The 23,918-nt window shown below is 35.9% G+C and overlaps 1 protein-coding gene across 1 annotated transcript; it reads left to right on the top strand.

The window, feature by feature from the left end:
• The first annotated feature begins 6,681 nt into the window (after positions 1 to 6,681).
• On the top strand, positions 6,682 to 7,014 carry LOC120170837. The gene has a single exon (XM_039178692.1). The coding sequence runs from the start codon at positions 6,682 to 6,684 to the stop codon at positions 7,012 to 7,014; it is 333 nt and encodes a 110-aa protein (XP_039034623.1).
• Positions 7,015 to 23,918: the final 16,904 nt, after the last annotated feature.

Genomic DNA, 23,918 nt, shown 5'->3' with positions numbered 1-23,918 from the left:
TTAGCCCAGATATGACCTATAGAGAGGAACCAATCATAATCTTAGCAAGCAAAGGGAATGAGCTAAGGAATAAGAGAATCCCTTTAGTTAAGGTACTATGGAGGAACCTTGGCGTCAAATAGGTAACTTGGGAAACCAAGGATGACATGCAGCTTCAGTACCCTTACCTATTTTATCCAGGTAAATTATGAGGGCGAAATTTTAAATTATGAGGGGAGCGATATAACAACCCAGATTCTGAGTTAGGAGTTTCAGGCTAAACCGAGTTAGACCTTGACTTAATTCACAAGTTCATATGAAGCTTTGACCCAAGTTGATGTGGCTTTGGGTTGGTTTAGGCCCAATAGAGAGTAAATATGGGCAATTTCAATTTACAAATAAAACCATAAGGACCAAGGAAGCAATTATACCCTAGTTCAAAAATAAAGTTGGAAACCAATTAAAATGGTGGGATCACGTCTGTAGCTTGTCCCCTTCTTCTTCACAAGATTGTCATATCCTCTTTTTCTTCAAGCATTATAAGGTAAGAATCAAACTCAACACATCTAGAGCATCCTTTTAAGACAATAAAATCAAAGTCTGACCACTTTAGAAAATGGGCTTTCTAAGGGTTTAAGGAGCTTGGATGATATACTTTTTAGTGATTTCTAGACCTATGAAGAGTATTTAAACCCTTTTTAGGTTATAAATTCAATTAGTAATCTTGGTTTTTTCTTATTGATAGAAAGAGAAGTTGGTGAAAGCTCTAAAGTAAGGGGAAAGGAGAAACTCACTCTTGGTTGAGTTCTTGGGAGCTTTTAGTAGTTTTAAACGTTAGGTAACTCACTTCTAACTCAACTATACCATGTGTAGGTCATTTAGATGAAATGTGGTAGGTTGCATGAGCTTGAAGCATTTCTATGGTAGATGCATAATTTGGGTGTTCCAACATGTTTTTAGACCTATTTATGACCTCTAATATCAAATAAAATACTTAAATATCATTTGGGGACCTCACTAGGGGTTTTTGGGGTAGAAAGATGAATTCTTTCAAGCCAAAATAGAGCTTTTCGTAGAAAAGGTATCGATACTAGTCATACAGCATCAATATTGTTCTTCAACCAAGCATTAATTAGGCATTTTTATAAGGGTGACATCTATACTCATTTATTGGGTATTGATAAAAGGGTAGGAGTATCGATACTCCCCATAGGGGTATCGATATTGGAGTATTTTTCAAAACATCGAACTGAAATTTGGTATTGATACTCAATCAAATATTGATACCCCAATACCTTAGTATTGATACTCATATGAGGGTATCGATACTGCCTTGATCCAAAAGCCACGTCAGCTAGGAGTATTAATACCAACATGTGGGTACTGATACCAAAGGTTTAGTATAGACATTGAAGGGTCAATATCAGTACCTACAAATAGATTTTGATAAATAATCTAAGGATTTAGGGATGAGACCTGAGGTAACCCAGATACACTCTAACAACAGCAAATAAGACTTCAAGTGAGAACAAAAATTAATAACAGGACATTAGAAATAGTAACGACTAGCTTTACATAAAAGTCGCCTTGTTTGATGCTCGAAAACCATCTTGGACACACGAGTTCCTTCTAGAAGAATACGACAGTCAGTGAATCCAAGTTAGTGCCAAGCACTTTAGTGGCCAACTGGGCACAGATTCCCCAGAACACGACGGAGTAAGTTGGCGGGTGTACGTTTTCGATCCAGAATTTCAGATCTCACCCCAAGTGTACCCGAGGGTACATCGGCAGTGCTAGAAGTTTGTACAGGCTCCGAGATACAAAATCCCTCAATCGCATCATGATGCCAGCCATAGATTTTTAATTCAGTAGTTGTATGCTCAAACATGTGTCACCTGTCATTTCATTTAGTGAATACATGTAGTATAACATAGTTATTAATGAGTCACTAAGCTCGTAAGCTCAACGTTTGGAATGTGTTTCTGTATGCAGGTTCTTAAGGGCAGTTTTTGGGGAGTTATCATCACTAAATATTCCAGTACAATAGACTAGATTCTTAGAGATCTTCAAAGTACGTCTTGAGTAATCTCTAGAGGCTATGTACTGTATATGGACCCTTGTGTATATTCAGTTGTAACTCTGATTTGTATTTGGTACTCTATTATTTTAAAATATGATTTGGGTGCTCCATATCGTTTTATAAACCCATATTATCTTATTTTATTTTGATTACTATGGATGGTTTATTTTTAATAATTATAACAATTTTAAAAGAAAATTTTCGGGTTATTATTTCAGTAGTATCGTGTAACATTGTAATCCATGGACCTTCGGGTGGAATTAGATTAGGGTGTTACATTTAGTAGTATCGTGTAACATTGTAACATTATAACATTTTAATCCATGGATCTGCGGGTTAGAGTCAGTCAATGTATGTATATATACATGCCTCTAGGGATTAAAGAGTACTATAACAAATAGAATGACGATAATGACCCTTTTCTCTTTTTAATTACAGATATAACTCATGGAAACGTTACATCCTATAGTCAGGAGGGCAGAGATAAGAGGCATGCGTTACTAGCAGCAAATTTTGGTGACGAGTTCATCCCAAATATAGTTCAGAGGCAGGAACCAATAGATGTTGGGGTCGAGGAGGTGACCTTTTTCATGGACTTCATCTCCTTACTTAGACAGATAACTAGGTCTCTCCCCAGTTCCTCAGTTGCCCCACCTCCCCTACTAGTACCTCTAGCTCAACCAGTGGCTATTCCTCATAAGTCTCTAGTAGATAGAGACTTCGTAGATATAAGACCATTGAGTTCTTTAGTTTAGAGGATAAGGACCCGATAGCGGTAATCCAATAGCTCAGAGAGATGTTCTATACTCTTAGACAGTTACATCTTACCCCAAAGGGTAACCTAGAGTACGTCACCTCCCTACTTGAGAGTGACACAAAATATTGCTTGGAGACTTTCGAGATGGTTATGGAGCCAGAAAGGCAAACTTGGGAGAAGTTCCTCACCGAGTTCAGAGAGAAGTACATTGGATAGATCCATATCAATACCTTGATGGAGAAATTCATGTATTTGACTCAAGGTGATGACTCAGTGTTGGAATACGAGCGAGAGTTTCTCTGACTTAGTAAATATATCGCAGAACTCATCCCAAACGAGGAACATCGCTATTATCGGTTCAGAGAAGGATTTCATGGTGACATTTTGACCCACCTTATGACTGATCCTCCCAGAATCTTCGCTCATCTGACTCGCCATGCAAAGGAAGTTTAGAGGGCTTTGAATAGGTAGTTTAGAGGGCTTTGGATTAGCAGGTTAGACAGTCTAGTGAGGTGACAAGACATATTAAGAGAGCCACTGAATCAGCGAGGCCTTCATAGACTGCGGCCAAGAGGGCCAATGACAGTCAGGGTTCTTCGAGGCCCCCAGTAACATAGTCCAATAAGATCATACAGAGTAAATGTAGGTCTGACTCAATAAGGAGACCATTGAATTTAGCGTCGAGGAGTGATGCTAGTAAGCCAAATAGGGGTTCACTTATACCACATGTTCTCGATGTGGGAAGATACACCTGGGCATATACCAGCTAGGATTTAGAGGTTGTTATATTTGTGGATCTATGTTTCATTTCGCCAAAGACTGCCCTAGAGCTCAAGGTGCAGTATCAGCGTTGACTCAACGATCGACACCATATAAAGAGGGGTTGAGGGCCAGCTATGGGAGGTAGCACTATGCCTGGACAATAGATCCATGGGACGGCTAAATTGATGGCTGATGCAAAACTGAGAGTGTCCTCTAGACAGTATGCAGTACGAGATTAAGAGTATGTTGATATGGAAGATGTCATATCAGGTACCTTTATAGTATTTTACTTACTAGTTACCGCATTGATAGACCCTGATTCTACCTACTCTTACATCTACTTAGACCTAATTAAAGAAATATAAATCCCAGTAGAGGATCTAGAGATATGTGTACGAGTTTCAAGCCCACTAGGTCTAGATGTCCTGGTGGATAAAACTTTTAGACGTTGGCTAGTGAGGATTCATGATCAGACTTTTCCAGCAGACTTGATGGAGTTACCATTCGGGGAGTTTGACTTGATCTTGGGGATGGATTAGTTAACCGAGCACAATGTCAGTTTGAAGTATAAAGCCAGGTGATTTAAGCTTAGATCAGTCGATGGAACCAAGTTGGTGATTACTAGTGAGACGGGGATATTATTAGTTCTAAAAGCCCAAAAGATGATCGACCATGGGTGTGAGGTCTTCTTGGCTCATGTGGTCAACATACAAATTTCAGCACCTACACTCAAGGATATTTGAATAGTGTGAGATTTTTTCGATGTGTTCCCAGAAGATTTCTCGGCTGGAAGTTCGACATTGAGTTCATGTCAGTTCATCTCTGGTATCCATTGCTCCCCATCACATGGTATCGGCTGAACTAAATGAGGTAACTGCTTAGATTCAAAAGTTGCTAGAGAAGGGCTTCATCAGACACATCGACTATATGCAGTTGAATAAGTTAACCATAAAAAATCGTTACCCACTCCCCATAATAGATGAAATCTTCTACCAATTTAGAGGAGCGTTTGTTTTTTCAAAGATACACTTATGATCAGGCTACTATCAGTTGAAAGTCAAGGATTAGTATGTGGAAAAGATCATTTTTAGAACAAGGTATGGTCACTATGAGTTCTTAGTGATGTCGTTCAGACTTACCAATGCCCTGGTAGAATTTATGGACCTAATGAACCTCATTTTCCACCCATACTTAGATCAATTTCTGGTGGTGTTTATAGATGACATCCTGGTGTACTCTAAATTAGAGGATGAGCATGATCAACATCTTCGTATTGTTCTTCAGACCCTTAGAGACAGATAATTGTATGCCAAATTTAGGAAGTATTAGTTTTGGTTATCAGATGTTTCATTCTTGGGCTACGTCATGTCAACAGAGTATTAGAGTCGAACCTCATAAAATTCATGTTATAGTTGAGTGAGAGCCACATAAGAATGTGTCAGATGCATTTTCATCAAGTTAGTTAGGTAATATCATTGGTTTGCTCAAGGCTTCTTGATGATAGCAGCCCTGTTGACTAAACTACTTTATAAAGGAGTTCCCTTCCTTTGAGATGAGAAGCATTGGGAGAGCTTCGAATAGTTGAAGGTCATCTTGACCCAAGCTCTAATATTGACCCAACCAAAGTCAGGTAAGGATTTCACAGTTTAAAGCGATGTTTCATTCAATGAAATTGGATGCGTTTTGATGCAGAAGGATAAAGTTGAAGCTTACAGGACTTGTCAGCTTAAGACTCATGAGCGTAATTACTCTACTCATGACCTGGAGCTAGTAGCAGTGGTGTTCACTTTGAATATTTAGCGATACTATATTTTCGGTAAGAAGTGTCACATCTTCACTGATCACAAGAGCCTTAAGTATATCAGAAAGAGTTGAACCTCAGACAATGTAGGTGCGTTGAGTTGCTGAAGAACTACGACTGTGTGATAGATTATCATATGGGAAAGGCAAATGTGGTGACAGACGCCTTGATCAGGAAATCAATACCATGTTGGGAGCTCTCCTAGCACGTTTGAGTTTATCTAGTGATGGTGGATTGCTAGCCGATTTAAGATTCAACCCAGAGTTGGTAGGAGAAGTGAAGAGGATGTAGAGTTCAGATTACTGGAGCTCAGATTGAATATGTTCGACAGGGCGAGGTCACAAGTTTTGGACTTAGTGATGGAGATGTGTTATATTTCCAAGGTCGGTTATGTGTACCCACAAATGCTCAGTTGCATAGTAAGATTCTCTATAAAGCGCATTGCAAACCACTTGTAGTGCACCCAGACAGTAAAAATATGTATCAGTAGCTTCACCGATTGTTCTATTAGTCGTGTATGAAAAAAGGATTGTCCAAGTTCATCGCTAAATGTCTAGTGTGTTAGAAGGTTAAGGCGAAACACCAGGTTTCATAAGGTTTGCTTCAGCCCATACAGATTCCTCAGTGGAAATAGGACAAGGTAACCATGGACTTTATTATTGGGTTACTGATGACTAGACAGAGACATGACATAGTTTGGGTCATAGTAGACCACCTAACCAAATCAACCAACTTCCTTCTAGTTAGGATGGACTACACCTTAGAGAGGTTAGCTCAGTTGTATTTCTATGAGATAGTGAGGTTGCAGGGTGTGTTGACCTCTATCCTATCAGATAGAGACCCTTGATTCACTTCTCGCTTTTAGAAAGCCCTCCATGAAACCTTAGGCACCAAACTACACTTCAATACAACCGTTCATCCTCATACAGATGGTCAATCAAAGTGAGTTATCCAGATTCTTGAGGATATGCTCAAGTGTACTATCATCTATCTAGAGGGTAGTTGGGAGGACCACTTGTTGTTAGTGGAGTCCTACAATAACAGTTTAAAGTTAAGTATTCAGATAACACTGTACGAGGCCTTGTATGGACGAAAGTGTAGGAATCTGCTTTATTAAACAAAGCTCAGTGAAGGTAAGATTGTAGGACCAGACTTGATCAAGGAGACAAAGGAGGAAGTTCGATTGATTCAAAGCTATCTTAAATAATATTCGGATAGACAGAGGTCTTACGCAGATTTGAAGCATAAGGAAATTGAGTTCACAGTTGGGATAAGGTGTTCCTCAAGGTTTCCCCTTAGAAGATGGTACTCCGCTTTGGGCGTAAAGGAAAGTTGACTCCATGCTTCATAGGACCTTATGAGGTACTTGAGAGAGCTGGACCAGTGGCTTATAGGCTAGCCTTACCACCAGAGTTGGAGCGCATCCATAATGTGTTCCATGTATTTATACTCAGGAGTTATCACTCTGATCATTCTCACGTCATACCCTTAGAGCATATTGAGGCCAACCTAGATATGACCTATACAAAGAAACCAGACAGAATCTTAGTAAGCAAAGTGAAAGAGCTAAGGAACAACAGAATCCCCTTAGTTAAGGTTCTATGGAGGAATCATGGAGTCGAAGAGGAAACTTAGGAAATCATGGAGGATATACAGTTTCAGTACCCTCACCTCTTCTATTAAGGTAAATTTCGAGGATTAAATTTTAAATTAGGAGGAGAGTGTTGTAACACCCCGGATTCCAGGTTAGGAGTTTCGTGCTAAATCGAGTTGGAGCTTAACTTAATTCACTAGTTCATAGGAAACTTTGACCTAAGATGATGTGGTTTTGGGTTGGTCTAGGCCCAATAGAGAGTAAATATTGGCAATTCCAGTTTGTAAATAAAACTAGAAGTACCAAGGAAGCAGTTATACCCTAGTTTAAAAATAAAGCTGAAAACCAATTAAAATGGGTGAGATCACGTCTGTAGTTTGTCCCCTTCTTCTTCATAAGCTTGTCTTTTTCTCTCATTCTTCAACTTATTTCTTCTTCCTCTCCCAAGATTAAAGGTAGAGGCTATATAATGTTTTGGACTCCAATCAGTATTCTAAGGTAAGAATCAAACTCAACACATCTAGAGCTTCCTTTTGAGATCACAAAATCAAAGTTTTGGCCATGGCTTTAGAAAATGGGTTTTGTAGGGGTTTAAAGAGCTTAGATGATTCAATTAATTTTTCAGTATTTTTTAGTCTATGGAGAGTATATAAACCCTTTTAGGTTATAAATTCAGTTAGTAATCATTGTTTTGCTTATTGATATAGAGAAAAGTTGGTGAAAGATCTAAAGTAAGGGGGAAGGAGAAACTCACGCTTGGTTAAGTTCTTGGGAGTTTTCAAAAGTTTTAAAATACAGGTAACTCACTTCTAACTCAGCTATACCATGTGTAGGTCATTTAGATGAAATGTGGTAGATTGCATGAGCTTGAAGCATTTTCATGCAAATGCATAATTTGGGTGTTCTAGCATGATTTTAGACCTATTTATGACCCCTGATATCAAATAAAACACTTAAATAGCATTTGGGGACCTCACTAGGGGTTTTAAGGTAGAAAGATGGGATCTTTCAAGCCAAAAAAGAGCTTTTCGTAGTAGGGTATTGATATTGTATGAACATTACCGATATTTTTTTCAGCCAAGCATAAATTAGGCTGTTATATAAGGGTAGCATAGATACTCATTCATTGGGTATCGATACTAGGGCAGGAGTATCGATACACCCTATAGGGGTATCGATTCTGGTATTTTTTAAAACAACGAACCAAAATTTGGTATCGATACTCATTTAAGTATCGATACCCTAGCACCTTAATATCAATACGCATATGAGGGTATCGATATTGTCTTGATCCAAAAGCCACATCATCCAAGGGTTATCAATATCAATAGGTGGGTATCAATACCAAAGGTTTAGTATCGATACTGAAGGGTCAGTATCGGTACCCACAAATAGAGTTGGATAAATAATCCAAGGATTTAGGAATGAGACCTGAGGTACCCCAAATACACTCTAATAATAACAAATAAGACTTCAGGCAAGAACAAAAATTAATAACATAACATTAAAAATAGTAACCGTTGGTTTACATAAAACTAGCCTTGTTTGATGCTCAGGAAATAGCCAGGACACCCGAGTTCCTTCTAGCAAAATACGATAGTCAATGGATCCAAGTCAGTACTATGCACTTCAGTGGCCAACTGGGCACAGATGCCCTAAGACTCGACAGAGTAAGTTGGCAGGTATACATTTCAGATACAGAATTTTAGATCTCACCACAAGTGTACCCGAGGGTACATCAGCAGTGTTAGTGGGGTGCACAAGCTCCAAGATGAAAAATCCCTCAGTCGCACCATGATGCCAGCCACATATTTGTAGTTCAGTAGTTTTATGCTCAGACCAGTTCCACCTACCATTTCATTTAGTGAATGCAAATAGTATAATACAATTATTAGCGAGGCACTGAGCTCGTAAGCTCAACGTTCAGAATATGTTTTCGTGCACAAGTTCTTAGGGGTAGTTCATGAGGAGTTATTTTCACTAGATATTCCAGTATGGCAGACCAGATTCTCAAAGACCTTCATAGTACTTCTTGAGTCATCTTTTGAGGGCATGTATTATATATGGACCCTTGTGTATATTCAGTTGTAACTCTGATTTGTATTTAGTACTATATTATTTTGAAATATGATTTGGGAGTTCTTTATCATTTTGTAAACCCATTTATCTTGTTTTATTTTGATTACTATGGATTGTTTATTTTTAGTGATTATAAAAGTTTAAAAAGAAATTTTTGGGTTACTATTTCGATGGTCCCGTGTAACATTGTAATCCATGGACCTTCGGATCAAACTGGATTAGGGTGTTACAAGTGAGGGATCAATGTAGGGACAAATAGAAAAAATATTATGGCAAGAGTTTATTAGAGCATAAAAAACAAATTTTTGCAAGCCAATAATCTCGGCAATAGATTCAAGTGAAATAGTATGGAAGATTGAAGAGTTCGAGAATGCTGACTTCCCACTCTTCTCTGCATCATTATCATTCATGAAAGCATGCACTTGCATCATTGACGTATTCGCATCAAACATTCATCATTCATAATTTTCTTCTTATGAGGATATTCTAAAATGTTTTTAAAATCATTTTTCTCCCATGAGAATATTTTCAAAATTGTCTTTCTCGAGACCATTTCCTCTTTCTAGAAGATATCTTTAAATTTTCAGAGAATCTCAACTTTCTTAAGATCATTTTTTCTCTCTTCGGAATACTTTAAATTTTTTCCAAAAATTTTACCTTCTTTATGATCATTTCACCTTAAACATAAATTTTGTCTTACATAAGACAAATTTCCCTTAAAACAGAAATTTATCTCACTCGATATAGCTTTCCTCAAGAACAAATTTAATCTCACTTGAGACAATTCTCTTGAAATAATTTTTTATCTCACTTGAGATAGTTTTCCTCGGAAACAATTTTCTTCTCACTCAAGACAATTTCCTTGAAACAAAAATTCACTTGAGATAGATTTCCTCAAAAAAAATTACATCTCGATTGGGATAGTTTCCCTTGAAACAAAAATTTTATCTTACTTGAGATAGTTTTCCTTAAAACAAAATTCGACTCACTCTAGATAGTTTTCTCTTGAAAAACAATTTCATTTCACTAGAAATATTTTCACTCGAGATAGTTTATCTTGAAACAAAAATCGCATCTCACTTGAGATATTTTTTTTTCCTTGAAAATTTTTGTCTCACTCGAGACAGTTTATCTCGAAACAAAATTTCATCTCACTTAGAATATTTTCGCTTGAAAATTTTTGTCTCACTCGAGACAGATTCACTGAAACAAAATTTCATCTCACTTGAGATATTTTCCCCTGAAATGTTTTGTCTCACTCGAGACAGATTCGGCCGAAGCAAAATTTCATCTCACTTGAGATATTTTCCCTTGAAAATTTGTCTCACCCAAGACAATTTCTATGGAAACAAAATTTTATCTCATTTGAGATATTTTCTCTTGAAACATTTAGTCTTATTCGAGATAATTTTTCGGCATGACTTAACTCGCGATAATTTTTCGGCATGACTTAACTCACAAAGGGGAGTCATCTAAAATTCAACTTAACTCGCAACGGAGTATTCGTCCACAACTTAGCTCAACTTGTAACGAAGAGCTAATTTTCTACAGTTTAGGCATGCCTAGGAGCATTGCATTCATGACATTACACACATGTGTATGATTTTGTAGATTTTCGAAGTTAATTTCAACTTTGTAACGGAGGATATTGGGTTTGAAAGCCAATTCAGAATCAAATCCAGTCTAGCTTAACTCAGCTGCGGTGAGCTAGTTTCCAGTTGAAACTTTCAAGGCCAAGTTTTAACTTCATAATGAAGGATACTTGACCAGAAGTGCATTCAGAACGGACTGTAATTTGGCTTAATTCAACATAGAGGAGCCATCTTATAGTCAAATCTTTTCGAAGTCAGATTTCAACTCCATGTTAGAGGATATCCGACTTAAAGAACGATCATCTATAATTTTGAGTCAGATGTCAGCTTCAAGGTAAAGGATATCGAGTTTGAAGAAAATTCAATTCAGTGGAAGTTTGATCCTATTCCTGAAGAAAATATAAACTTTTCAACATCAGAAGAGCAAGTTCCCCTTCGGAATCCATTTATTTTGAGAATCGAATGAAAATTTGTGCCTTTTTATTTGCCCTATTTTTGTTACACAAAAATTGATAAAGAGAGGCAGCTATTGACACCTATTTTCGTCCAGGATTATTTTGTGAATTCTCGAGGATATATATATATATTATTTGTTTTGAAAAATATATATAGTATATTTTTAAAATATATACGTTATATATTTTGAAAGATACATAATATATATATATATATATATATATTATAGTATTTTAAAATAAACATTATATATATATATATATATGTTTTGAAAATATATGTATTATTTTTTAAAAGTATATATATATTATAATTTTATTTATTATAAGGTATATTTTTAAAAACATATATATTATATATCGTATAATATATATAATATATATTTTTGAGAATATCGTACATAATATATATATATATATATATATTAGTTTTTGTTTTTATTTTATCTTTTTAGGTATTTTTCAGTTTAAGTGTTCATGTTTATGTTCAATAACACAAAAGGATTCCAGACCATAGTCCAAATCACAGTCCAAGAGCAAAGGTCCATAACAAGAGTCGTAAGCCTCATAGATCAGATCCAACAGCCCATAAATGCACCAAGAACACCAACTGGCCGGTGATCAGCGTGTGAAGGTCACGCGCCAACGAAATAACTCAAGAGTGATATTATGCACCGAATAGAGACAATTTCCAGAATCAAATCGGAACACACAAAGAAACAAATCTGCAGCAAAATAAAACCAAATCAATAAGTGGACTGACCATAAAACCCTGTTCAATAAGTGGAATGCATTAGTTGTATGCTCTCAGGTTGGGCAGTAAGGGTCGAATAAGGGCAATTACTCATTCTTAAAACCAGCATTCTTAAGACCAAACAGTCAGAGGGGGAAAGCTCTCCGTTTATTTTTCCTGTAGCTAGATCCTTCGGAACCACAACAATACTTAGTTAAAATGGGATACCAACTCAGCACCTTTTGATATTTTGATAAGAGTTGCTCTTTAGAGAGTACAATATGATGAACATATGGATTCAAAACCCAATCAAAAAAGGAAAATATCCTTTTTTTTTAAGCAAATTAAAGATGATCTAGAAAAGACTGGAGAAAAGGGCATGAGCAATAAGTTAGAAACATTCAAAATCGAAAACCACCAAAAACAAAAAATTGAAAAAAATGAGTGATGCACTTAGCTTGCATAGTTCTCACCAATGGGGAAAGTAGAAATGTCCTCAGAAGAATTAAACACCAAATCATCGCCGAAGAGAGAGAAGATAAAAACTGAGTATTTTTTTATAGATCTAGGAGGAGGGGTTGTTGCATGTCTATTTTATGGTCGGATTTGGTGTTGGGATGAAGGGAGCTTTTGATTAGTGGCTTTTGGGTATTCATGCCACCGTGGGTGGTGGCCTGAGTGACGGGGGAGACGGTGGCTTATCTGGGAAGGTTTCTAGTTTTTGGGTTTGCTTGGGGGTGGGACGAGATAATTTTAGAGAGAGTTTGGGGGTAAGTGATTTGGGAGAAAGGTTAAAATGAAATAAAAAATGGGTTTGTGGGCTATTTATGAAAGGTTTAATATAATTAAATAATAGTTAATTGTGCCCGCAGTCAGGGACGGACTCATGATTCTATGTTAGAGAGGGCAAACTTGAACTTATAAAATTTCAAGGTGGCAGATAAAATTTTAGGGGGACGAAAATAGGTTTCAATATAAAATGTATAGAAAAAATCTAAAATATCTGGTAATTTTATATTTTTAGGAGGCGACCGCTCCTGCCTAGATCCATCCCTGCCCGCAATCCCCTATCTTTGAAGTGTAATTTGTTTTAGTCCCTTTCTGTAATTTCGCCCCTTAATTTTAATTTAATTCAATTTAATCCTCATTTTTTATTTAATTTCTTTAAATTGATGCATTAACATTTTTATTTTGCAGCATTTACTTATTTTTATTATATTTTGTAATCGTTTTTACGTTTATTTTATTTTATTTAACACCACAAAATTAAATTAAAGGTAACTGACTTTGAATCAAATTTTATTTAAATTTTAATTTTCGTAATTAAGACTACTCGATAATCATGTGGTATCGAAAGGGCGACTCGAGGGTGATCATCCTTCATCGATCGTAAACGACTCCAGAATCTGGTAAAACTCTTGTAAGACGTAGATTCGATAAATGGTAAGTAGGTGACTAATCTACCTCATTCGAAACGATCAGTGGTGACTCCATCACGATTCCAAGTCGAAACGCGAATGCGATACCACCTGAAGAACCGTTGCAATAGAATAGAAATAGTTAAATGACTAATGATCAATCTATGTTATTGATATGTCATTTTAACATATTCTTAATTATTGACATATGATGTCATCAAAATGGTGTGTGATATGTGTCAATTCACTTAAAAAGATAATATGATATGTGTTATATCACAACATAATATGTGTCATATTGCTTAAAGTGATGTTAAAACATATGTCACATTACTTAAAGTATTAATGTGACATGTTTCACATTATTTAAGGTAATGATGTGTCATATAACATATCACTTAAAATGATGATGTTGTATATGACATATCATCAATCAAATACATGTAAAAATAATATGTCAGCAACATACGTTACTCGTTTTACTTAATAGTAATTATTTTAACTAAAATTAAAACATTGAATGTTAAAATAAGTTTAAAAAAAAGAATATGAACTATTATGATCATGTTAACAAACTCAGAAAACTAGTTCTAATATGATAGGGAAGCAGTGGCGGGTTAATGAACGTTGCTCTTGTTGAAGAATCAAACCTAGAAAGCTCTAGACTCGATGAAGAACAATGATGAATGAATAGAGAAGGTGACGACAATAGCTATGGTTCTTTTAGGGTTTCTTTGAGGTGTTGAAAACAAGATAAGAAACAATATTAGAACAAGATAAACAAAAGATAAAGAAATTGAAAATAAAATAAAATAAGATAACCAAGAAATCAAAAGATCTCCCTTATGAAGGTGAACGGTAAAGATGATGATGGTGAGGATGGATCTGTGGAAAATAGATGGATAAGTGTCCTATCGAGCCCTCCTAGTCGCAATGAAAAGGCAAACACGATAATGTGGCTCTAACCAACCCTCCTAGTCGCGATGAAAAGGCAAATTGGAGTGTGAAGATTAATCTCTCTCACAAGAACTTGAAATAACTCAAAGAGAAGAAGCTTCGAAGGCACAAGGCAATCAGCACTTGCAAAAACGAACTCTCGTTGTATTATTAATCAAAGAAATCTTGAATTACAAAGTTTAATGAAGCCTCCTTTATATAGGGGTTGAGTTCTAAAGGTCCTAAATAACTAATGAATAAAATAATAATAAACTAAACATATCTTAACTCTAATTCCTAATAAAATAATAATAACTAAAGATAATACTTTTAACCCAACCTTAATTCCTAATAAAATAATAAATCTAATCCTAAAAGATAATTCATCATCCTATATTAAGTTATATTACAAATAATCAATAAAAATATTAAAAATTCGTAATATTTACAAAATCCCGTATTAATCCCGTATAGGATTTTCTGCATGCATCGTCTTCAGAAAAATAGTCATATCTTGAGTTCCCGATATCGAATTGATGCGATTCAAGAACCTTTGGAAAGATAAGAGACAAATGGTCGTATCTCCAGAAGACATCTTGACTAAATAAGATCAGGATCTCATTCAAAAAGTCGTCGTAAGTCTGCTTCTGTTCTGATCTTCTTTTCCAATGCTTGGACGAGTGGATCATTTGGAAGAGTTATTACTTCTTCCTTTGATGTGAGCCTTGTGATGCATGTATCATCCTATCTTTCTTCAAAAAGATTCGACCTTGAATCTGAAACATTAAAGGGAGCAACATTAGAATTGTTTAATGATTCATTCATATTATACTTACCGAATAGATATGCTTTGAATCTTCGAGACTTTGTTCTTCTAATAGGTTCGAGTAGAAAAATTAGTCCAAAGAAGCATGTATTATGGAATCTGGTGCATGTATCATTCCCCCACTCCTCAAAAGGATTCGTCCTCGAATCTGAAAATCCAAGAGAAAGAGACTTAGATGTGTTGAAAGGAAAACTTGTGAAACATTTACCATGATCAATGTGATGTGTCTTTATGCGTTTCAGTCGAGGTTTCTTCTTTGTAGGAACTGATTTCTTGTAGTCTTGAAATCCTCTTTTGTATACAAGTCTTGTAATCTGATGTTTAGGTTGAAGTTCAACATGGCACTGACCACTGTTGGCTTTCTGTATGATTGCTTCAGATAATTTCTCCATGGTTTTATTCGTGTGTGGTGAGAATGAGTGTTTAAAAACCATGTCAACTGGTTTGTTAAAGTAATCCCTTAAGTCTCCTAAGTGTGGTTCATGAATTAAGAATTCTCGGGAGGAGATTTGTGGACTGTAGAACCTGTTTAGTTGGCAAGGAAACTCATATACCTTCGAGTTATTGTGATATGCATCTTTGATATGTTCAATTCTCGGAATAGTAGTATGCGTTTGATAGGTAAGAGTATACCTTCGTGGTAGTGCATTGTCTACTGTGTTTTGCTTACCTCGGTATGTTACGTACTTAAAGGAGTTGTGTTTAGTATGGATGACAACTTCACGAGCCTTACCTTGTAAGAATGAGAAGAAGTACGTTACAATGTCATTAGAATGAGTAATAAAATACTTACCTTTGGACTCTCGTAAATCGTGATTCTTCATTGATATGACATTGTGATTAAGGCTTTCAAGTGGTAACCCGTCAGGAGGGTCACCTAGCACTATTCGACAACTCATGGCGATGGAAGATGGTGTGGTCCAGTCTCGTGTTGCTTTTACTTTCTCATCATTTATTTGGATTCCATGTGCACGAATTATAAAGCATGTGGAGTTGTTCAAGTCATGTTTCTTCATTAAGATGGCGTAACGACTAAGGCTTTCCTGGATGTAGCCTTTTTGTAACAAATCTAACTCTTTGGTTTCTTCGAGATTGTATGTTTGATGAGGTATGATGGAACCTTGAATTAGATTGGTTTGGTGTTGTTTTTCTCGTTTCGGTGGTAATTTGTTAGGTGGATCACCTAATACTTCTCAAAAATCCTATAACAAAGATGAAAACACACTAGGCAAATCTTTGTTAATGTTAGAAATCGAAATAATTGATTCTCTAAAGCGAACAAGGATGGAAGGTTGTTTGTAAAGAAGGTTCTCTCTCAATTCTTTTGTGCTCACACATAGATTTTGAGTCACTCTTTTCTTTTTACAATTAGGTTCACTCACCTCCTATGGGTCATTATTCTTTTGGCCTTTGTAACTAGTGACCTCTTTTTCTTTTGCCTCTTTCTCAGCTTTTTCTTTTTTTTGCTTTCCCTACCTCCTCACAAATTATCATTTGATCTGTAGGGGCTGGAAGTGTGTCATTCATTGCTGGTCGTTCTTTCTCCTTGTCAGGTTTGTCATCTCTTAGCTTTTTCAGAGAAGATGGAGTAGAAGATGAGGAAGGATTTGAAGGATTACCTTGGTAAGAGGATGAAGTACCTTGGTAATTTTCTCTGAATCGGAATCTCCTTTGGATTTGTGCTTCGATTGTCATTGCTTTCTTTAGTGTATCTTCAAGGTTTTTGTACCCATGTAGATCAAGAAGATCAGTGATGTTTGAGTTTAAGCCGACGACGAATCTTGACACGGTGACCTCTTCTTTTTCGGTTATGTTAGCCTTATTGAGTAAGGACTGCATCTCCTTATAGTAGTCTTCAACTGAACTTCTACCTTGTCGAAGTCGGTGTAGTCGTAGTTTAACTTCTCGTGTATAATGTGTCGATAGGAATCACTTTCTCATGGTTTGTTTGAGGTCGGTCCAAGAAGTTATTGTTGGAATTTGAAAGTTCTGGATCTTTTTCCTTGTTTGCATCCACCAAGTTCGAGCATATCCTTCGAATTGTATGGTGATGAGGGGAACTTGTTTAGCTTGGGGGCAGTCATGGTATGCGAACATGAGATCAACTTTTCCTTCCCAATCGATGTACCTGTCCGGATCATTGTCTCCTTTTAAAGACGGGATCGTGAACTTTGGTTTTGCAAAGAGTTTGGGTGCTTGAAAACGTGGTTGTTCTCGCCCGGGTACCAAAAGTTCAGCATTGTTTGGTCTTGGATTCTGGTTTGGTAGATCTAGTTGTGGTTTTTATCGTTCTCTCACAATTTCATCAAATCTTTCAACTTGAGTAGTGAGTCGGGTAAGTGTGGCTAAGATAGTCGTAAGTGACTTGTTGTTATTGTCGCCCATCCTGAAATCATAACACTCAAAAGAAAATTTTAAAGTAAAATAAAAATAAAAGGAAGAAAATTCAACAAAGCAAGAAACCTCACAAGTCACTCCAAGAAAGTAACACAACGAGAGGAAAGTAAGCCGATCTTGTACTCTTTAAAACTCACTTTACCAAGTAGTCTTCCACAGTTCGTATCGGAGTTTGATTACTAGCAAAGGCGATAAGAAAAAACTTAAAAGTTCTAAGAGGCCAAACAAGGGTTAGACTCCAAGAGAACGAGAATGCAAAGAAGGAAGAAGTATGCAAACTCTTTAGTCCTACTAACACAAGGAAGATAATGTGTTAGATAATGCAAAAGAACAATAACAAGGAAAAACAAAAGAACCTAAAGCACTAAGAGTCAAAGAAAAAGGGAACAAACCAGAAAACCTAGAAAACGCTGGATCAACTTGAGCAATGTTTTTGAGGGGGTTACCGGTGTCCAAAAATTCTAGAAAAATTCTTGAATGTCTTTCAATGCGTCAAGAAACTACCTCTAAAATTTTAGAACCAAATACAATCAGTAGTATCCAGTGGACTCTGTTGAACTGTGAGTCCTCAAACAATCTGTTTTTCTTGATTGCTTTGTTCGAAGATGTTATTGATCTCCAAATATTCTGTTTTTTTGTTTAAATGATCTTCAATATATGAAATTTCAATATGGAAATTTTCACCACAAAATTCCTCATGTAGAATTTTCAAGAAATTCGACAATATTCTAGTCCGAATATGAACTCTGATTGAAGTGAATTTTGGACTGGAGATTACACTTAAGATGAATATGATATCTAGAGAAAATAAGCCATAAATACCTTCTTTTGCAATTTTTTGAAATTTTGGCTTTTTTGTTTTTTTGTTTTGATTTTTTTTGCCTTTTTTTTGAAAAAAATAGCAAACTAACAAGAAATATTTGAATGTAAATTAAATTTAAATAAAAATAACCTGAAACGATGAATCTTCTCTGAACTAGCTCCGTTGGGTACCTTGACGGTGTTGTGTGCAAGAACAAACAAGATTGCTTGCTTCTTTGCAAGAATCGACCCAACTCTGATACCAATTGATAGGGAAGCGGTGGCGGGTTAATGAACGTTGCTCTTGTTGAAGAATCAAACCTAGAAAGCTCTAGACTCGATGAAGAACAATGATGAATGAATAGAGAAGGTGGCGGCAATAGCTAGGGTTCTTTTAGGGGTTTTTTGAGGTGCTGAAAACAAGATAAGAAACAATATTAGAACAAGATAAACAAAAGATAAAGAAATTGAAAATAAAATAAGATAACCAAGAAATCAAAAGATCTCCCTTATGAAGGTGAACGGTAAAGATGATGATGGTGAGGATGGATTTGTGGAAAATAGATGGATAAGTGTCCTATCGAGCCCTCCTAGTCATAATGAAAAGGAAAACACGATAATGTGGCTCTAACCAACCCTCCTAGTCGCGATGAAAAGGCAAATTGGAGTGTGAAGATTAATCTCTCTCACAAGAACTTGAAAGAACTCAAGGAGAAGAAGCTTTGAAGGCACAAGGCAATCAGCACTTGCAAAAACGAACTCTCTTTGTATTATTAATCAAAGAAATCTTGAATTACAAAGTTTAATGAAGCCTCCTTTATATAGGGGTTGAGTTCTAAAGGTCCTAAATAACTAATGAAAAAAATAATAATAAACTAAACATATCTTAACTCTAATTCCTAATAAAATAATAATAACTAAAGATAATACTTTTAACCCTACCTTAATTCCTAATAAAATAATAAATATAATCCTAAAAGATAATGCATCATCCTATATTAAGTTATATTACAAATAATCAATAAAAATATTAAAAATTCGTAATATTTACAAAATCCCGTATTAATCCCGTAGAGGATTTTCTACATGCACCGTCTTCAGTAAAATAGCCATATCTTGAGTTCCCGATATCGGATTGATGCGATTCAAGAACCTTTGGAAAGATAAGAGACATACGGTCATATCTCCAGAAGACATCTTGACTAAATAAGATCAGGATCCCATTAAAAAAGTCGTCGTAAGTCTGCTTCTGTTCTGATCTTCTTTTCCAATGCTTGGACGAGTGGATCATTTGGAAGAGTTATTACTTCTTCCTTTGATGTGAGCCTTGTGATGCATATATCATCCTCTCTTTCTTCAAAAAGATTCGACCTCGAATCTGAAACATTAAAGGGAGCAACATTAGAATCGTTTAATGATTCATTCACATTATACTTACCTAATAGATATGCTTTGAATCTTCGAGACTTTGTTCTTCTAATAGGTTCGAGTAGAAACATTAGTCCAAAGAAGCATGTATTATGAACTCTGGTGCATATATCATAATATTATTAAAAAGAATTATTAAAATAAAGTATCATGTTTAAAATTCAATCCAGAGTAACATTTTAAAGTAAAAAGGGAAAAGATAATTAATAACAAAGTAAATTAGGTTAGAGAAAATAACCTCAGTGACCAAAAATGCCTTATAATATACGATTTTAACCAACTTTTTTTGGATTTACCAAAATGACCAACTAAATCGCAATGCGATCGATAATTCGCAACGCGATCTCCGGTATCGCAAATCAGTTTCCAGATTCGCAACGCGATTCTGACTATCGCATTGCGATTTTCCAAATTCGCGTTGCGATTTTCTTAATTCGCAATCCGAATACGTAAATCACAATGCGAATACGTAAATCGCAATGCGAATACGTAAATCGCAATGCGAATACGTAAATCGTAATGTGAATACATAAATCGTAATGCAAATACGTAAATCGCAACGCGAATCTGACTATCGCAACGAGATTCTGACTATCGTAATACTGAATTTCAAATTCGCAACTCGATTTCTGAATTCGCAACAGGTTTTAGTTTCACAACACAAATGTTTTGGGTATATAACTACGCAGCAGCAACAACTCATAACCTAAATCCCTAAATCGCAACTCATTTCATCTCTATCTATCACTCTCTCCGGCGACATCCGTTCTTATATCCTACGACATCCTTCCCCATTCGGCAACATGTTTTAGTTTCGCAGCTCGTTTGTTTAGTAAATTAATTTACAATAATGAAATCATCTAATGTTGATCATGTTTGGATAGATTTGTGTTTTGGAGGGTCATGGGAGAATGTTCATGGTGTTTTACAATATATGCCTTTACCCATGAATCTTCAACTAAAACTGTCATTAAAAAAGTTAACTTATGAAACTCTAATGTTACATGTTGCAAATAAATTGAATTTAGAGCCCCTAAGTGGATTTAGGCTATCTTATCAGAGAAATGGTAAAGTTTATTTGTTAACCGACAATAAAGATGTTGAACGATTCATTGCTTACATTAGTGTTTCAAGTGATGATGTTACATTGTATGTTGTTGAACCTAGAAGTAGTGAAGTTGGGTCAGTAGCGGGTAGTAATCAACTAAGTTTTTCAACCCCAGTTTATGGTGCTCAAACTTTAATGGTTCGACCACAATTTCATCACCAAGCAAATATTGTTTCACCACATTTCCAATACCAAACACAATCTCAAAACCCACAACCTTTCCCTAATCCAAATCCCAATCAACTTTCAGCACCAAATTCCAGTTTTCGTATTGACCAGTTAGACGATGATGAGCCAACATAAAAAATTGTGAGTACTAGTCAGTATTCGAAATTTGATCTTGGTCAATACCCGGACATTGATCTTGGTCAATACTCGGATTTTGATGATTTTTCAGAAGAAGAAACAGACCCTATGTGTAATGATTTTGATATTGGTCAATACTCGAATTTTGATGATGAAACAGCCGTTGCCGAGGAAGATGTTGTTGATGATAATGAGGAGGAAGTTACGACTGTAAATGAACATGTTGAACATCCATTCTGTAATTCATATAACCCTGAAGAAGAAGAAGAAAAAATCCCCAAAGAAAAGTCCCCAAAGAAAATGCCACGTGAGTATAACTGGAATATGCCAGAATTACTTCAGATACCGGAAGAAGAGTTGGTAAAGATAGCAGTTGATTGTTACACAAAAATTATTCGTATCAAGAAAGATGATTATTTTGATACAAAGGAAGACTTGAAGATAGCTTTGTATACGAAATGTGTGGAAGATGGCTATCAACTAAAAGTTAACAAATCAAGCAAAGATCATTTCAAAACAAGGTTTATGATTGACAAAAACTGTACGTGGCGTATGATTGCAAAGAGGATAAAAGATTGCAAAATGTTTCAAGTTAGGACTTTTATTGATAAACATACATGTTCAAGAACCCAAGTTTTTCCTCACCATAGACATGCAAACAAAAAGGTGTTGGGTGGTTTTCTGGCTGAGTTAATGTTTTTGAATGGCAGGGTATATCGGGGACATGAAATTATGACTGACATGAATGCTCGGTTCAAGATTAGTATCTCATATTCTCAAGCTTGGAGAGCCAAATGTTATGCCTTGGAATTGTTGAGGGGGTCGCCAGAAGCATCGTTTGCCCAATTGCCGGCTTATTGTCACAATTTAAAGCTGAAAAATCATGGGTCGGTAACTCATATCAAAACAGATAGAGATGGACGCTTTGAGTTGCTGTTTATCTTCATTGGTGCTGCGGTTAGTAAATCAATATAATTTTGTTGACTCATTTTTGTTAGTTACATGCATTTCACATTTAAATGATTATATTTCTTGTGTATATGATTTTGTAGATTCGTTCGTTTATTACTTTCATGCGCCCAGTTATTATAGTTGACGGAGCACATTTAAAAGGTCGATACCTTGGAGTAAACTTATTAGCAGTAGCCATGGATGCTAACAATGGGATACTGCCAATAGCTTACGGGGTTGGCAAATCTGAAACCTCTGATTCATGGACATGGTTTATGGGGCATCTTAGGGATTGCATAAGTCCTATTAGCAATCTGACAATCATATCCGATAGGGCAAACTCAATTGACAACGTTGTTAGAAGGTGTTTCCCAGATGCTTTTCATGGACTTTGTGGTGTTCATTTATATAGAAATCTAAAATCAAGGTCTGTTGGTATAAAAAATCACAAATGGACATACTGGAAGGCTGTAAAAGCTTATCGGGAAGTGGATTTTAATAAGCATATAAACTGTTTAAGACGTGTTTTGCCTCAATGTGCTCAAACACTAGAAAATGTTGGGTTTGAAAGATGGTCAAGAGTACATCAACTTGGAGCAAGATATGGTTTCATGACGTCTAATAGTGCAGAATCAATCAACGCTCTAAGTCGTCATTCTCGGAAATTACCCATTACTATGTTAATGGAGTTTTTTCGAGCCTCTATTCAACAGTGGTACTACAAGAAAAGAAACCATGCATGTATTATTTCTTTAAATTCGTAACTTATCATATATTTTACTAAGTATTATTTATTTAAATTTACAGGAACATTGGAACATCGTGTTACACCATGGACTGAAAAAAAGATAACGAAACGTGTTGTGAAGTCAACGTCATGGAGAGTTGAACCATGTTCAAACACTTTGTTTGAAGTACTGGATAATAACTTAAATGGGTTTGTCGATCTAAATGCAAAGACGTGTAGTTGTATGAAATGGAAAACATCTGGTTATCCGTGTAGCCATGTTATAAAAGTTGCTCTTCATCTAAACCAAGATGATTCAAGCGCATACGCTATGGATTACTACACTACAAAAGTATATCGACAGACTTATGTTGAGATTGTCTACCCTATTTCACATCCTTTTGAGTGGGACATACCAGATGACTTACAAACAGTTTTTCCACTAGCCATGGATAGAAGACTACCTGGCCGACCAAAAAGTCACGATCGTATACCGTCTAAGGGTGAAGAGAAGAAGAGATCGACATGTAGTCGGTGCAAGGAAAGTGGTCATACAAGGTTGACATGTGGATCACCAGTTCCATCACAATCATCTTTTCCTCTACCAAAATATGGATCCTCATCAAAATCTCAATCATAACCGGCTTCACCTTTTGGGACTGTTAACTTAGGTGATTTTTAAATGCAAACGTTGTATTTTGTGTATATTATGTGTGAACTTTTAACATTTTCAGTTAGGCATGTATTAGTAACTTGAGTTTGAACATTGCTATGATATGTTCAGTTGTTATCACTTATTAGACATTCATTTGACTATCGCAACGCGGAAATCGCAACGCGAATATGACTATCACAATAATGAAATGACTATCGCAACGCGGAATTGACTATCGCAACGCGGAAATGACTATCGCAACGAGAGAATCGCAATGCGAAATGAAAATCGCAACGAGAGAATCGCAATGCGATTTTCATTTTCGCATTGCGATTCTCTCGTTGCGATTTTCATTTCGCATTGCGATTCTCTTGTTGCGATAGTCATTTCCACGTTGCGATAGTCTGTTATGCATTCAACATAATGCAGATTGAAATCAACAAATCAACTATTACATTTCAATCAATTAAACAAGCACAAATAATAATTATGTACACATCAATTAAACAAATCAACATTTACAAATCATCTTT

The sequence above is a fragment of the Hibiscus syriacus genome, unplaced genomic scaffold (genome assembly GCF_006381635.1).
Source record: "Hibiscus syriacus cultivar Baekdansim isolate YM2019G1 unplaced genomic scaffold, ASM638163v2 tig00111794_pilon, whole genome shotgun sequence".
NCBI classification, from domain to species: domain Eukaryota; kingdom Viridiplantae; phylum Streptophyta; class Magnoliopsida; order Malvales; family Malvaceae; genus Hibiscus; species Hibiscus syriacus.
This window is presented reverse-complemented; position numbering and strand designations above follow the sequence as displayed.

Excerpts from the sequence above, each read along its gene's own strand:
- LOC120170837 (XM_039178692.1), top strand. The coding sequence starts at position 6,682 with ATGGTACTCCGCTTTGGGCGTAAAGGAAAGTTGACTCCATGCTTCATA.